The 18,340-nt window shown below is 44.5% G+C and overlaps 1 protein-coding gene across 3 annotated transcripts in view; it reads right to left on the minus strand.

Annotated features, from left to right (window-relative positions):
• Positions 1-1,585: 1,585 nt before the first annotated feature.
• Positions 1,586-18,340, minus strand: part of LOC105019639 (solute carrier organic anion transporter family member 5A1) — a 38,452-nt gene continuing 21,697 nt past the window's right edge. For all 3 annotated transcript variants that reach the window (XM_029116141.2, XM_029116140.2, XM_029116142.2), the window contains 8 exons: positions 12,268-12,400; positions 11,890-12,098; positions 9,402-9,566; positions 8,271-8,469; positions 5,702-5,861; positions 4,894-5,135; positions 4,499-4,563; positions 1,586-2,904 (listed from right to left, as the gene is read on the minus strand). In XM_029116141.2, coding sequence (XP_028971974.2) covers positions 2,432-2,904; positions 4,499-4,563; positions 4,894-5,135; positions 5,702-5,861; positions 8,271-8,469; positions 9,402-9,566; positions 11,890-12,098; positions 12,268-12,400 — 1,646 coding nt within the window. In that variant the 3' untranslated portion in view covers positions 1,586-2,431. The remainder of the gene's footprint in view (positions 2,905-4,498; positions 4,564-4,893; positions 5,136-5,701; positions 5,862-8,270; positions 8,470-9,401; positions 9,567-11,889; positions 12,099-12,267; positions 12,401-18,340) is intronic.

Below are 18,340 nucleotides of genomic sequence, written 5' to 3' on the forward strand. Positions count from 1 at the left end.
ACAAACTGTATGATTAAGAAAATGGCTAAAACGGCTAATTCAGGGAACTCAGAAGAACTTGAACATCACCTTATTTTTTACAAGATGCCTTCACTGCAAAGTTAAAGCTAAAGTATCTACAAATGTGTCGCTTCAAGGAATAACAAGTGGCTTCAAAAATGCAACATCCTGAGAAAGTATGGTCAGGTCAAAGCTGCAAACTGAGAATTTCAATAAAATATTGTTTATATGTTTATTTACATAAATGTCATTTCCGTCACACCTTGCCATTTTTATGACAACCCATATTATTTGGAAAATCTGTATATTATATATAATTTACATAAAATTAATTGTTTAAGATGAAAATCCCTTGACTGTTATCATAATCTCACAAAAAGGTTGGGTTGAATCTTATTTCAAATGATAAAAATATATGTTTTTGCTGTCATCAAGGCAAGTCTGGACAGTCAAGCATTAAGGGTGGTACTTATTATTAGGAAAACATAAAACATGATTTATTACACTATTCAATTAAAATGTACATAACAATTTGTGAAAATAATATGAACCAATACCATTTTATTTTATTTCCATCTAACATGGATGACAGGTGACGTGATGGTCTACATATATGCACATTCCATAATAGTACGATCACCGCCATTATCAGAAACTTCTAGACAAATCAAAGAGGATTATAATTCTGGTAGAATAGATCTTAAAAAGGCTTTAATTTCTACAAATTTCCAGGTTCAAGAATGCCCAGAGTAGTATCATCCAACTACACATTTTCCAGATAATGTTAATCATTATGATAGTGTTTTTTTTGTTTGTTGGTATTTGAAGTGTGGTGTACATAACTAGAAGACAAATATTTTTCTTTGTAAAACCCCCACAGTTGTGGCATGGGGGGGGCACAACACCAGTAGATCTGGGGGCTTGAACTGCTGCCGAATGAGAAACACCACATTATTCTGACACACAAACATTTCTGGATATTGTTTGTTGTTGCACGTGCTGATGTGTACAAGCCTATACAGTTTCAAAGGCAGCCCCCTTCCAGTTCAAATCCCATGGATTTCATTCAACGAATGAGCTTATCAAGAGCGTCTTACAGTAGTCAGTGCATTTAAATAAGTATTTTCATGCTTTTTGTACTGCTCCTTTCCCCCAAATGTAAGCAATATTGTACCTGGTTTTGATGACAATAAGCTATGTTTACATTGTTGTTATTTTTATTATTAGTATTATAATAACATTAGAAGGTAAAAAGGCCACATTTTCAAAGTGTAGCTTTGCTCATAAGTACGCAAATGCATCTAGAAATGTATACAATACTTTTTTAAACAAGTTTTATTATTACATTTTTGCAATTCCTTGGTAGGCTAGATGTTAAAATTACAGCTTTTAGTTTTGATGAGCATAACTGAGTTTACCCATTCCTGTCTGTAGATATGTGTGTGCGCGAGACTGCAGAGTTGAATTCCTATAAAAGAATAACTCCACAGACTAAATGCTGTGGGGTGTAGACACATTTTTGTTGTAGCCCTGGACAAGCACACCCAATTCAACTCAATGAGAGCCTGATAATTAGTTGACAAGTTGAATCAGCTGTGCTTGGCTGGGGCTACAATGAAAATGTGTACTGTTGGGGGTACTTGAGGACCGTAGTTGGGAACCACTGGTGTAGACCACCACTCCTCTGTTAGTAACTGGCCATTACAAATACCACAGGCAAGCAGGTTAGCCTTCTATCTATAAGCATTGGCCAGCTAGGCAGCAACTTTTTGACTACAGGCATACTATAGGTTTGGACAAAGTTCAGTGCTAATTTGCAATACTCTCTTTATAGTGCACTGCAATCAACTAGAGCTCTGTGAAATCGTGTTCTATAGTGTACTAATTAGGGAATAGTACTGATGTCTGACTGACTGGCTGGCCTGGACTATATTATACAAGACGTTGCATAGAATAGAACATGTTTATCAGTTAGTACATTGTGCTTTGCAGCAGCTGTGATGAGGCATCATGGGTAATGTAGTACCATCAATAGGATAATAATAACACTAGGATACTAATGCCCCGTCACCCTTTACAAAACAGTAGCACCATCAGGCCATATCATACAGTAGCTGGCATTTAGATACATTTCCCAAATCAAAATGAAGGTATTGAACACTTCGCTATGTGCATGACGAGCAGAGACAGGCAGTTCAGTAGGCCAATGGGAAGCCGACATGTTCTCTTATTAGTTTGTCGCTGTCAGTCTATTGCTCTGGCTGACCGTCAATCAGAGCATCACAGCCATGTCCCCACCCGATTGGTATAGATTCTAGACATGGGGTGGAGACAGGTCACAGGAAGGCACACGTCACAATAAACCCCTGCGGAGGAGGAAGAGGCGTGGCCTAAAGAAGACGAGATGTGGCCCGTCGGTTCCGTCCTGCTCTCAGACGTGGGAGGAGCCTCCATGTTCGTTATGCGGCTGCAGGAGAAGAGACGGAGGGGGCTGGGTTATTGCTGTAAGGGTGTTGCTGGGACAACTGAGGCTATTGTGACCCCGGCTGAGAATGATTGCCACAGACGGGTGGTCGCGGGCTGGGATGAACACCGGGCAGGAGCGGGTGCGGGCGTGGCCCTTCTGGCCCCCGACGTGGCAGATGAGGTCACTGACGGTGCCCAGCGGCGGCAGCTGGTGAAGCCAGCGCTCCGCACGCTCCTCCTTGTGCTTGATGGAGTACCAGGTGAGGAAGATGAAGACGAAGGCGACGAACTTGAGGCTGGCGGCCAGGCCAAAGTAGACGAAGCGGAAGGACGTGACGTCGTACTCCCAGCAGGAGCCGTGGACGCCGCAGTCCTGCTGCCACAGCATGCAGGTGGTGTCAATCACCGCCCCGAAGTAGATGGGCGTAGGAATGTAGGCTGGGGAGAGGGGCGTTATAACACGTTATAGACCGGGTGGTTTGGCATGTAGGCCGGGGATAGGGGCGTTATAACACATTATAGACCATCAGCCATAACATTATGACCACTGACTGGTGAAGTGAATAACACTGATACACCCATCAGCCATAACATTATGACCCCTGACAGGTGAAGTGAATAACACTGATACACCCATCAGCCATAACATTATGACCACTGACAGGTGAAGTGAATAACACTGATATACCCATCAGCCATAACATTATGACCCCTAACAGGTGAAGTGAATAACACTGATACACCCATCAGCCATAACATTATGACCACTGACAGGTAAAGTGAATAACACTGGTACACCCATCAGCCATAACATTATGACCACTGACAGGTGAATAACACTGATACACCCATCAGCCATAACATTATGACCCCTGACAGGTGAAGTGAATAACACTGGTACACCCATCAGCCATAACATTATGACCCCTGACAGGTGAAGTGAATAACACTGGTACACCCATCAGCCATAACATTATGACCACTGACAGGTGAAGTGAATAACACTGATACACCCATCAGCCATAACATTATGACCACTGACAGGTGAAGTGAACTGCTTTGGGCAATGTTCTGCTGGGAAACCTTGGGTCCTGCCTACATGTGGATGTTCCTTTGACACGTTCCACCTACCTGAGCATTGTTGCAGACCTTGTGCACCCTTTCATGGCAACGGTATTCCCTGATGGAACTGACCTCTTTCAGTAGGATAATTGCCACAAAGCAAAAATGGTTGAGGAATGGTTTGAGGAACACAACGACCTACACAATATTAGGCAGGGGGTCAAAATGTTATGGCTGATCGGTGTATATAGTCAAACTGATGTCAACTGTAGATATTTTATTATAATTTTCCCCACCTTACTTTCCAAGGTCAGTATTAGAGCAGCCCCTAACACTTAGCCCTTACCTTATCTTAAGCTAATTAACACTCCTAACCAGTTGTGTGAAGCTCTCTTACCAGCGACTAAAGGGACACAAAAGCCATATCACTTCTATTCAAATCCCAGTAGTTAGGAATGTAGACTTGTTGTAGATGATGGCCACACCAATCCCAGTCAGTAGGTGGCACTGTGTATCCACATGTGAGCTATGAGATGAACACATGAAGGCGATTTGGCCTTATTCCCACTAATAGCAAGCACTGATCCTAGATCTGTAACTAGGAGCAACCTCACCCCAGACCAACAGGTCAACTATGCCAGCTAAGCTGATCTGAAGTTAACCCACACCATCCCAGGACTTAATGCACTAAGCTATTATGGAGACACGTGTGGACTACACCCCCCCCCCCACACACACACACACACACACACACACACAGTTCCTACACTTTTTATGTAGGAGTTATTTGTTGACAAATCAGCAAGGGAAGGTCAAATGTAGGTTGTAGGTTACCCACCTGACGCTAGTCATGGCTGGCTCACAACCTTTTAGTTGAGCCAATTTCTGTGAGACTCCTCCCTTCATCCAGCCTCTTGATATAATATGAGCGAAATCAGAGCTCTGCGTGTAAAAGGGCCCAGTAACTTACCCAGAGTTCTTAGCAGGACAAACTGCATCCCCAGAGCAAAGGGTCTTTCCTGTTCATCCACAGACCTGAGACAGACGAGATTATACAGATAGATAGATAGACTTTCATAAATACATGGACATGTTTCACAATGAACAAAACAATAATTACACTATCACATTCTTCATGGGAGTTTGGTGGGTTTTCTTGGTGCATTCAAAAAGCATGAAAAACAGAGTTAGAGAGAATAAGAGTTAAACAGTAAAAGGGAGAATATGATGATCTGACTAAACTTGAGCAGAGTGAGATACAAAGTGAGACACAAATATAAGAGAATAGGAGTAAAAGCGTATGAGAATAGGACTTAATGAGTAAGAGAACAGGATCATTTGTCGGTATGACTCATGCTACGGTACCGGAGCGTGACGATGATCGCGGAAGGCTGCGCGCAGGCAGTGATGAGGGTGACGATGAAGAGGAAGACGAGGAAGGGGATGAGGGTGTTGCAGGTGCGGTCACACTTCCCCGACACGGCAAAACCGTTCTCGTTGAGGTAGGTCTTGACGATGACCAGCTGTAGTTGGTTGCCTTGACTGCCAGACGGAGGTGTGATGACCTGTCTGCTCTGGACACACCTACACTCCGTGTAGTTCCTGATCTGCAGAGGGGACGGGGACGGTTAGTTCACACAGACTGCCGGGACACTTCAATCACGCTTCCAAGGCCGAACTTCAGGGAATTCCAGTGCACTTGAAAACACACAAATCCAGTGCACTTGAAAACACACAAATCCAGTGCACTTGAAAACACACAAATCCAGTGCACCTGAAAACACACAAATCCAGTGCTCCTGGACACACACAAATCCAGTGTTCCTGAAAACACACAAATCCAGTGCTCCTGGACACACACAAATCCAGTGCACCTGGACACACACAAATCCAGTGCTCCTGGACACACACAAATCCAGTGCTCCTGGACACACACAAACCCAGTGCACCTGGACACACACAAACCCAGTGCACCTGGACACACACAAACCCAGTGCACCTGGACACACACAAATCCAGTGCTCCTGGACACACCACACACACACACGTCTCCAAAGTGGAGTGCCCAGCAACAAGACACAGTGACAGATTTGTGCCAGAACTGTTTTGTGCCAGAAAATTGGGACCCCCCCCATTCACAAAACAATAAAAGACACACACACACACAACTCACTCCAGAGCTGTCGTTGCCCACCAGGCTGCACCCGGCCAGGCAGGGGTTGAAGTAGGTGATGCCGTCTGAGCCACACACCGGGGCATACTCATGGATCTTACAGCCACAGTTCACGTTGCACCCCCCCGTCAGGTTCCGCTGGGTTGTCGTCAGGGTGGGCCTGCATGGAGGGGACAGGGGGCCATCATCACATCGTTCCCAAATGTTCCCAGTCTGTGGCGAAACCACGCAAAAGCAGAAAGCGAGACGCGTCAACCCAGATCCGACCGCCCCAGTGGGGCACCAGCTAAAGCACACTGAAAACGATAAAGGGAGCGATCGAGTAGCAAAGAGAGAGAGATAGAAAGTCAGAAAGAAGTCGAGCAACAGGGAGAAAAGAGACTCAGATTGAGTAACATAGATATATAGAGAGAAAGAAGAGAAAGTGAGACAGATCGAGTAACATTGAGAGACAGAGAGAGGCGTGTGAAAGAGATTGAAACTGAACACAACGGTTTGTCTGGTGGGAACCAGGTTCTAGCTCAGTGTTCTGAGTGTTATCTCTGTTTATCCGGTGGGAACCAGGTTCTAGCTCAGTGTTCTGAGTGTTCTCTCTGTTTGTCTGGTGGGAACCAGGTTCTAGCTCAGTGTTCTGAGTGTTCTCTCTGTTTGTCTGGTGGGAACCAGGTTCTAGCTCAGTGTTCTGAGTGTTATCTCTGTTTGTCTGGTGGGAACCAGGTTCTAGCTCAGTGTTCTGAGTGTTATCTCTGTTTGTCTGGTGGGAACCAGGTTCTAGCTCAGTGTTCTGAGTGTTATCTCTGTTTGTCTGGTGGGAACCAGGTTCTAGCTCAGTGTTCTGAGTGTTATCTCTGTTTGTCTGGTGGGAACCAGGTTCTAGCTCAGTGTTCTGAGTGTTCTCTCTCTCTGTGAGGCAGTGAAGCGCATCTCCAGTTGACTCTGGGATCCCACAGCTGACCTTCACCGGAATGAGGGACAGACTTATATATAACACCACACAAATCATTTGACTTTCCCCAAATGAACGGGATTCTGTGAAATCCATGTTGAATATTTGGGGAAACCTTGCAACAGGGATTTCTGGAAAACCACAGGATTGTGGCAAATGTTTGAACTGTAAACAGGCTAAAGACACCACCTCGTGACATACAGGAGTCAACAACAGATCCAAAAAGCACGACATCTTCACCTGAATTCTAGAACTACAGTGTCAAACACCAAGAGAACACATTACACAGCTCAATAAACGCCGACAGCAGTCAGGAGCAGCGTCAGTACGCGCCTCTACCTCGGTCCACTGAGATTCGGTCAGTTCAGCTCTTGTCAGCAGTGTGTTGATTCATTGGGTGTGAACCCGGCCACAACACCAGCGGGCAACATTCCAGCACTAGGCCTACAGGCAGAGAGGGAGGGAGGGTTTCTTCATGATGTTTAGCTGACAGACCTGGCTGCAGGTTGAAGACACCAGGTGTTAAAGTTGAAAGGAAAAGCCAGTGAGCCTCACTATCACTGACAGGTGAATGGGGGAATTAGTGAGGGTGTGTGTGTGTTGAAGTGTGGGTATGTGTGTGTGTGTGTGTGGGCGACATAAAGGTCCCAGTTTATTCCGTCCAGATGGCTCAGTTAGTTGGAGCCTGGTACTGGCATCCCTTCAGGTCACCAGCCCACATGGTCCCACATGGATCACATATGCTTCACTGTACAATTGTTGCTTTGGATCACATAATGCTCCAGCGTTTTGGCGTGTGTGTGTGCGCGCGTGTGTGTGTGTGCCTAATGAAGCGGTCACATCAATACCATGCCAAAGAAACCGCGGTAAAAGGGATGTAATTGTTATAGTAATTGTATATAATAAATGTAACAGTATTACTATAGGTTTACATTACAGTAGCAGTACTACAGTAGGATTATAGTAGTAATACTACAGTAGGATTATAGTAGTAGTACTACAGTAGGATTTGAGCTGCTCAACAGTTTGGGGTCTTCTATTTTTAATTTCATAATGTGCCAAATGTTTTCAATGGGTGACAGGTCTGGACTGCAGGCAGGCCAGTTTAGCACCCAGACTCTTTTCTACAGAGCCACGCTGTTGTAATATGTGCAGAAATTATTTTGGCATTGTCTTGCTGAAATAAGCAAGGCCTTCCCTGAAAAATACATTGTCTGGATGGTAGCATATGTTGCCCTTAACCTTTGCACGCGTGAGTTTCAAATATTCCTTACCGACCCCCCAGCGTGAGTTTTTTTGCACGTGACTCTGCAGCATTTGAACTCATGCCAGCATTTGAACAGTCACCTTGCTAGGTAAGGAACACTACATGCATTGCATTGCAAGCTTCTCTCGTTGACTCGAATTCTAAGAGCTGCAAAAGTTGGTTGATTTATAACTGTAGCTAGCTACATAATTGCATTCTGTTTTCACTTACATTTTACCCAGTGCCCCAACTTTTTTGAAAACTGGTTTGTTTTACAGTAGTGTTATTGAAATAAAGTAGTAGAATTACAGTACATTTACAGTAAAACAATAGTGGTGTTAGAGTAGCACTGCAGTAGTACTGCAGACAGATGTTACCCGGTGGTGTAGGGTATGTTAATGCCTCCCAGGTTGATGCTCTCACAGCCCACGATGAAGAGGGTAGAGAAACACAGCAGAGACACGCCACTGCATATCATGGCCAGCTTGGCCGACTCCCGGGCCCCCAGCTTCAGCTTCTTAATGATGTAGCCCCCCAGGACGATCCCCACCCCAGCACTGGGCACGATGATAACACCTGGGGGGATACAGCGGGGGTTGACTGTTAAATATTATTTGGGAAATGCCACAACACACACGCACACACAGTCCTGTATTACTGGTTAGGTTTAGGGAAAATGTAATGTTCCCTAAACCTAACCGTAACATTAACCCAAACCTCAATAACCAAGCATTTATATCTAAACTTAACCTAGCCCTAATGCCTTTCACTAACCCTAAACCTAACCTATAATGCCTAAATGTAACCAAGTCCAAATCCTTAATCCTAATTGGAATTTTCACCCAAAACCTAAAGCCTAGGCCTGTAAATCAAGCTTTTCCTAGTGGGGACATCTCCAAATGGACTCACTAGTAAAAATGATGGATTAAACAGAAGAGCAGACACTATTGGTCTCACCAGTGTAAATTACAGTTTTTAGACAGAGGAGACAGTGTTGGTCTCACCAGTGTAAATGACAGTGTTCAGACAGAAGAGACAGTGTTGGTCTCACCAGTGTAAATGACAGTGTTGGTCTCACCAGTGTAAATGACAGTGTTCAGACAGAAGAGACAGTGTTGGTCTCACCAGTGTAAATGGCAGTGTTCAGACAGAAGAGACAGTGTTGGTCTCACCAGTGTAAATGACAGTGTTCAGACAGAAGAGACATTGTTGGTCTCACCAGTGTAAATGACAGTGTTGGTCTCACCAGTGTAAATGACAGTGTTCAGACAGAAGAGACAGTGTTGGTCTCACCAGTGTAAATGGCAGTGTTCAGACAGAAGAGACAGTGTTGGTCTCACCAGTGTAAATGACAGTGTTCAGACAGAAGAGACATTGTTGGTCTCACCAGTGTAAATGACAGTGTTGGTCTCACCAGTGTAAATGACAGTGTTCAGACAGAAGAGACAGTGTTGGTCTCACCAGTGTAAATGACAGTGTTCAGACAGAGGAGACAGTGTTGGTCTCACCAGTGTAAATGCTGGCGTTGGAGGCGGGGATGCCGAACTGGGACTCGATGAACTTGGGTATGAATGTGATGAAGGCGGTAACGATGGCGCACTCCGCTGTGTAGGACAGACTGACAAACAGGAAGGTCACGTTGGACAGGATGCGGATGGCTGCCCGGGGGAGGTCTGGGGAAGCAACGGGACAGATGGGTCAATGAGTACTGAGGCTTTCCCCTTTTATAATCTTCATCCAAAACAGTTGTACATTTGACCAGGGGATAATACGGCACTATGTAGGGACTAGTGCCCCATTTGGGACACACTCCATACCTCCTGGTTTCTGAATTGGTATTTGGTTCAAACTAATCAATTTCATTCCCACAGGCCCAAACAGTGTCACTCACACCAAACCTAACCATGATCCACCCTGTCTCTCTCTTTCAGACTGCTGTCAGGAAAATTCTAATATCTTCCTGGTGAGAATGTGATAATGTAATCCAGTGTACTTAAGAACTGATGCTCCCCCAACCATTGGGGCCAAGTCCAGAGAAGGTGATCACATTTACAACTTCTCAGAAACATCATAAGCATTGTATTACCTATGATCATAGTGACGCATCGCTGGTCCAAAACCACTTCCTATTGCCTTCTTAGCACACTTCCCTATGCATCCTGGTAAAACAAGTCCACTACATATGGAGCCATTTAGCACACAAACAGTGAGTACAAGACATTTTCTGAAGAGCACACAGCCCCTACCACGCACTCCTCTAAACAGTCCTGGAAAAAACTGAGAACAAAGGGAACAAGGCATCGAATTTGTAGTTTACCACACATCCCAGCATGCACACACACAAACACACACACACACACACAGGCGCACACAATAACTATCACAGTCACACACACAATAATTATAACACAGAAACACACACACAGTCACACAATAATAACTACAATTTGCTGTGTAACCATCTCCTAGTTCACACATTACACTCAGGCACACACACGGTCACACACTCTCTTACAGGACAGGACAAGCTGGGCATCTGGTGCACTATAAAAGAAGCCAAGCAGAGCCAGATCAGCAGTTTTGGACGGTTAAGATGTATTACTAAAACATCATTACGTTCCCCAGAGACCTCATTTACAACAGCTGGGGGAGGAGAGAACAACAGACACATTTAAACCTGCATTGGGATTGGTTATATTGCTGTTTATTAACAACATTTGTCCCCACACACACTTCTAATTCTGAAAAGTGTAACGATACATGTTAGGGTGGATTTATACGGTACCAGACCGGTCTGACTAGTCTGGTATTGGTACTGGTAGTAGTTGTAGGTTTTTACACTGTAGCAAGACCAGCCTGGTAGTAGTTGTAGGTTTTACACTGTAGCAAGACCAGTCTGGTAGTAGTTGTAGGTTTTTAGACTTTACCAAGACCAGTCTGGTAGTAGTTGTAGGTTTTTACACTGTACCAAGACCAGCCTGGTAGTAGTTGTAGGTTTTTACACTGTTCCAAGACCAGTCTGGTAGTAGTTGTAGGTTTTTACACTGTACCAAGACTGGTCTGGTAGTAGTTGTAGGTCTTTATACTGTACCAAGACCAGCCTGGTAGTAGTTGTAGGTTTTTACACTGTTCCAAGACCAGCCTGGTAGTAGATGTAGGTTTTTACACTCTACCAAGACCAGTCAGGTAGGTTTTGTAGGTTTTTATACAAGTACCAAGACCAGCCTGGTAGTAGTTGTAGGTTTTTACACTGTACCAAGACCAGTCTGGTAGTGGTTTTAAGTTTTTACACTGTACCAAGACCAGTCTGGTAGTAGTTGTAGGTCTTTACACTGTACCAAGACCAGTCTGGTAGTGGTTTTAAGTTTTTACACTGTACCAAGACCAGTCTGGTAGTGGTTTTAAGTTTTTACACTGTACCAAGACCAGTCTGGTAGTAGTTGTAGGTCTTTACACTGTACCAAGACCAGTCTGGTAGTAGTTTTAAGTTTTTACACAGCTCTAAGACCAGGTTTACTACAAGCAGCAGCTGAAACAATCTCCCAGACAACCCTGACCAGGCTTTGCGGATCAATAGTAAAGCCCACCAGAGTCTGGTTTGGGTTTCCGTTCAGTCCACTGAAAAGTCAACTGGCTGCCAATCATCAAAGTGTTGTGTGATTTCAGGGCGAGGAATCTTGCAGGAAAAGTAACTGTTCACCCACGGTTAATGTTGTTCTAAGTAGAACATTTCTGAGAGGAAATCAGTTTTGCTAGGCTATACATTAGGAAAATCACTTGCCAGCTGTCTGTAAATTTGTCATTTCGTGGTGGCACAGAAAAATGTTGTGGTACAGTGTGATCAATTTATGAAACCGCTACATCTAAGCACATGCATCAACGAGTGATGACGTCACTCCTTTAGATTTTGTAAGTGTCCAGGGCTCTTCTGATCAGGACATAACAGTGTCATCATGACACCTCTGTGAAACACAAGTTCTCTCATCTCATTTGTACCTTTGAGGTCCTGCCCAAAGCCCATGGACGTCTGGACGTTCTGCCCCTTCTCCTTCTCCTTCATGACATCATCATCGCTAGACACATCTGCTGCTGACACAATCTTCTTCCTCTTCTTCTTGTGGCGTGGCGGAAGCTTCTTAGGAAAGGCAAACATGGGGAAGACCACCAGGAGCATGGCAAAGGAACAGAGCAGGAAGCCACTCCACCTGGGAGGAGAGAGAGATACAGAGAGAGACAAGGTGAGAGAGACAAGGAGAGAGATAAAGAGAGAGAGAGACAAGGAGAGAGATAAAGAGAGAGAGAGACAAGGAGAGAGAAATGGTTAGATAGAGAGAGATGGGCAGAACACACACACACACACAAACACACACTTACCAATTGCCAACAAAACGTGGGTCACTCTGGTCCATAATGATGACAGATGTAGGGTCAACATAGAAGCCAATCAGAACACCTCCAAGCAGGTAGCCGGCAGCAGGCCCCAGAGCCCCCATGACATACATCACGGCTGAACGGAGGAAGTAGGAATACAGGAAGTACAAGAACAGGGAGAAGAACAAGAAAAAGAAGAACGAGGGAATGAAAAACAAGAGGAAGAAGAGATATGGGGGTAAAAGAAAAGGAGGAAGAAGAAAAAAATGGATTACTTCATTATTCATTTGCAACCAAGGGCTAACATGAATGTTGCTTCACGTCAAACCTTCTGAGATGTACCATGAACGCTACACACGACCAATCACAACCAAGGGCTTACATAAATGTTGCTTTACGTCAAACCTTCTGAGATGTACCATGAACGCTACACACGACCAATCACAACCAAGGGCTTACATAAATGTTGCTTTACGTCAAACCTTCTGAGATGTACCATGAACGCTACACACGACCAATCACAACCAAGGGCTAACATAAATGTTGCTTTACGTCAAACCTTCTGAGATGTACCATGAACGCTACACACGACCAATCACAACCAAGGATACTAACATCAACATGTAAACATACTGTAGCTATGAAATGTTGCATTCACCTCTTTTATCAATATCAATGACTCTGCTAGGGAAGAGGAGATAGATTTGGATAACAGGAGAGAAAGAGGTAGCATCGGACACGGGAGGTGGAAAGGCTACTAGCTGTTGTTACAACCACTTCTGACAGCCGGCCTTATAGAACTACAAAAAACAAAGTTACACGCGGCCATGTAGAACTACAAACACCTGCAGCATGGCAACCTGAGTCCCACTGTTAGCTCCTCCCTGGAGCTACGCACAGTCGATCCTGGTTAATCCCTGTATAGAAGACCAGGATTCCACAGGATATGATGTTGGAAGGCCGGTTGGGAAATCTGGTCTAAAGATAACATCTAAATGTCCCAGGGCAGGAAAAGCAACATTGCCCCACTGGTTCTTTCCTCAATTTACAGTTGATAAACATTAAAAAAACATAAATACAAAATCAGGGCAAAAACATAATTTTGTAAAACTGCATAAAGAAAGGTAGAGCAGTACTTTTCCTTGTACTATAAGGACATAGGGCCAAGTTGCAGGAGAGAGGTGCCTAAGAAAAAAGTAGGACTAATGTCTGAAAAGGTTGGAGCCATGGTTAAAGGTCAGTGTAAATAGGATTTGGAATTACACAACATTTTTACACAAGACTCACTTTTGGGCTAATGGAGATTTTACACACACACACACACACACACACACATACACACACACACAAATCTAAAAGAACTTGAGCTATGTCCATGGTTAGGTCTTCAGCAGCATTACAGCAGACTAATTAGGAGATAATTATGTTATGTTATTATTAATTGATTAACGCCGTTAAGAGGTCCAGGGGAAGACAGGACAGAAATAACTCCTAAAAGAACAAAGAACCCCCTTGGAAAGCCTCTTATCTGCCTGCCACAGACACAGATGAAATCAAGTACTGACACACAGGCACACAGACACACAGATGGAGAGAAAGAAACAAGGGAGAAAAAGATGGGATTGGGAGGAATGGGGAACTGGAGAAAGAGAGAAAGAAAGAAAGTTAGAAATATCTACAGATAGGGAGACAGAGAGAGAGAGAAAGGAATGAGGGTGTGAGACAGAGAGAGAGAAAGAGAGAGAGAGAGAGAGAAAGAGTCAGGAATCAGCACAATCCTATGTGCCAACTTGCAGAAACACGGAGACCCAGAAACCCCATGTGCCCTCCATCATGAAGCACACTCTTGCAGATCCTGGAACACTGTAGTCATACTAGAGTCATCATCTCCCTGTAGATCCCTGGAACACTGGAGTCATACTAGAGTCATCATCTCCCTGTAGATCCCTGGAACACTGTGGTCATACTAGAGTCATCATCTCCCTGTAGATCCCTGGAACACTGGAGTCATACTAGAGTCATCATCTCCCTGTAGATCCCTGGAACACTGTGGTCATACTAGAGTCATCATCTCCCTGTAGATCCCTGGAACACTGTGGTCATACTAGAGTCATCATCTCCCTGTAGATCCCTGGAACACTGTGGTCATACTAGAGTCATCATCTCCCTGTAGATCCCTGGAACACTGTGGTCATACTAGAGTCATCATCTCCCTGTAGATCCCTGGAACACTGTAGTCATACTAGAGTCATCATCTCCCTGTAGATCCCTGGAACACTGTGGTCATACTAGAGTCATCATCTCCCTGTAGATCCCTGGAACACTGTAGTCATACTAGAGTCATCATCTCCCTGTAGATCCCTGGAACACTGTGGTCATACTAGAGTCATCATCTCCCTGTAGATCCCTGGAACACTGTGGTCATACTAGAGTCATCATCTCCCTGTAGATCCCTGGAACATATATATATATAATAATTGTGTTCCACTAATTGGCCCTTTGTATTTTCAACACTCACATCATCACATGGCAGCAGACAAACACACACACACACAGACACTCCCACACATGCACACTCGCTCACACGCGCACACACACACGAAATGCCTTCCCATTACAGCCACTCAACAACCAGCCACCCTGTCCTTCACCTCAATATAGATATTCACAGTACAAGAAGCAATCAGCACACATTGGCTCAGTAACACCTCTATCTATGTCACATCAATCTATGATTGTTAAATGAGCACCTCTCTTCATGTCACATAAAGTGACATAAAGTGGCTTAACGACTCGCCATTTGTCTCACATCGCATTCGATTTAAATCCTCCTCTAAAGAGGTGATAGGTCACAACTGAACAGGAGTTGAGATGAATGTGACACTTGAGCTTGTTGAGAAGTCAACATTCTTATGACTAACTTGGACAGGCAGTTGTCAAGGTCAAGCCACGAACTTGTTGTGAAACGATGTCCTGCATTTCTGAGACAAAGGTCAGTTGTTCTCTTAATCCAGAATCTGGTGTTGTTCCATTCTGACCAATGCTGCAGTCCGGGAACAAATTAATGTCATACCCAGAACTAACGCACATTGATGCAATCTACACATATCTTACGTTGTATTGTACATTTGTGACCCTGTTTGTGTCTATTATTGTATCAATGTTTTGTTAACTTTTGTGTAAATTAAGAGTAGTTACTACTTCAATAGGAGGCAACCAGGATATAAAAAACACGAGAGAGAGAGAGAGAGAAAAATAGAGATACAGAGAGAGATACAAAGAGAAAGACTGGAAGAGAGAGAGAGCGAGAACACTTACATTAGTCAGTGGTTATGAAAACTTTGGCCAAGAGGCTCTTAGAGGCCCCTCTATATCCGGTCAATTGGAAGCATATCTACTTCATGAACATTACATTTCACAGAGACAGGGAGGTATTCCTTTCCATAGGAACAGAAAAAGCAATTATCAATCAATAAAAACATTATCGATAAATAGAAACTAAGAAGCATGGTAGAGTCCATCCCTGGGCAATTATAAGCCTATTTAAAAGTTTAGCTAAAAGTATTTGATAGCAGCTTGGTGAGAAGGCAACAACTGTTGGCGCAATTATTAGAAAATGGAAGAAGTTCAAGATGACGGTCAATCTCCCTCGGCCTGGGGCTCCATGCAAGATCTCACCTCGTGGGGCATCAATGATCATGAGGAAGGTGAGGGATCAGCCCAGAACTACATGGCAGGAACTGGTCAATGACCTGAAGAGAGCTGGGACCACAGTCCCAAAGAAAACCATTAGTAACACACTACGCCGTCATGGATTAAAATCCTGCAGCACACGCAAGGTCCCCCTGCTCAAGCCAGCGCATGTCCATGCCCGTCTGAAGTTTGCCAATGACCATCTGGATGATCCAGAGAAGGAATGGGAGAAGGTCATGTGGTCTAAACTCCACTCGCCGTATTTGGAGGAAGAAGAAGGATGAGTACAACCCCAAGAACACCATCCCAACCGTGAAGCATGGAGGTGGAAACATCATTCTTTGGGGATGCTTTTCTGCAAAGGGGACAGGACGACTGCACCGTATTGAGGGGAGGATGGATGGGGCCAAGTATCGGTATCTTGGCCAACAACCTCCTTCCCTCAGTAAGAGCATTGAAGATGGGTCGTGGCTGGGTCTTCCAGCATGACAACGACCCGAAACACACAGCCAGGGCAACTAAGGAGTGGCTCCGTAAGAAGCATCTCAAGGCCCTGGAGTGGCCTAGCCAGTCTCCAGACCTGAACCCAATTGAAAATCTTTGGAGGGAGCTGAAAGTCCGTATTGCCCAGTGACAGCCCCGAAACCTGAAGGATCTGGAGAAGGTCTGTATGGAGGAGTGGGCCAAAATCCTTGCTGCAGTGTGTGCATCTCTGTAACTGCAAACAAAGGTTTCTGTACCAAATATTAAGTTCTGCTTTTCTAATGTATCAAATACTTATGTCATGCAATAGAATGCAAATAAATGACTTAAAAATCATACAATGTGATTTTCTGGATTTACTCACAGTTGAAGAGTACCTATGATAACAATGACAGACTTCTACATGCTTTGTAAGTGGGAAAACCTGCAAAATCGGCAGTGTATCAAGTACTTTTTCTCCCCACTGTATATTCATTGATTCACTTCAGTTGATAATTCTACATTGAAAAAGTCTGGAAAGGTCTGGGTAGGTAGAGTTGCAGGTCACAAATCACGAGCAGAAAATCGGTTGCCTTTCAGCATTTGGCTTGTCAGTGCTTTACTTAAATACTTTGAATACTTCACCATTTTAACTGAATTAAAATATATCCTGTGGTAAATGTGTCAACACACACCGTTTCTGGTGGTTTAGGTTGGGCTACCTAAAGTACCACATTTATATGTCTGTAATTTTAGCAGACTCCCTTGTCCAGATCGACTTGACTGTGAATTCCAGTTAAGATTACTAAGGTGGGACAACTACATCAACAACCCAGTGGAAGCAGATTTTAGACGGTGGCGCACTAAAACCTCTGTCACGTGTCATCAGATGGTGGCGCACTAGAACCTCTGTCACGTGTCATCAGATGGTGGCGCACTAGAACCTCTGTCACGTGTAATCAGATGGTGGCACACTAGAACCTCTGTCACATGTAATCAGATGGTGGCACACTAGAACCTCTGTCATGTGTAATCAGACGGTGGCACACTAGAACCTCTGTCACGTGTAATCAGATGGTGGCGCACTAGAACCTCTGTCACATGTCATCAGATGGTGGCACACTAGAACCTCTGTCATGTGTAATCAGACGGTGGCACACTAGAACCTCTGTCACGTGTAATCAGATGGTGGCGCACTAGAACCTCTGTCACATGTCATCAGATGGTGGCACACTAGAACCTCTGTCACGTGTCATCAGATGGTGGCACACTAGAACCTCTGTCACGTGTCATCAGATGGTGGCGCACTAGAACCTCTGTCACGTGTCATCAGATGGTGGCACACTAGAACCTCTGTCACGTGTCATCAGATGGTGGCACACTAGAACCTCTGTCACGTGTAATCAGATGGTGGCACACTAGAACCTCTGTCACGTGTCATCAGATGGTGGCACACTAGAACCTCTGTCCCGTGTCATCAGATGGTGGCACACTAGAACCTCTGTCACGTATCATCAGATGGTGGCACACTAGAACCTCTGTCCCTTGTCATCAGACGGCAAAGCACAAGAACTTCAGGCACATGCCATAAGTCATAAAGGGCACTGTCGAATAAATCACATTAACAAAGGTGCCCAGTTGAAGAGCATGGTTGGTCAAGAAACATGTTCCCCCAAAAAAGGAGCTGCATTTCACCAACCTGTCTCGACTGAACCAATGCTGCGTTTTTATTTCTGCCATACGGTGTGATTCCAGCCCCATTGAGTCCCAAATGGAACCCTATTCCTTATATAGTGCACTACTTTTTGACCACAGCCCTATGGGCTGTAGTGTACTACCTAGGTAAAAAGGTGCCATTTGGGAGTGGCCAGTGTGTAAATCACTGCACAGTCTAACTGCAGTAAAGTGGAGGTGATGTGTG

The sequence above is a fragment of the Esox lucius genome, chromosome 21 (assembly GCF_011004845.1).
Source record: "Esox lucius isolate fEsoLuc1 chromosome 21, fEsoLuc1.pri, whole genome shotgun sequence".
NCBI classification, from domain to species: domain Eukaryota; kingdom Metazoa; phylum Chordata; class Actinopteri; order Esociformes; family Esocidae; genus Esox; species Esox lucius.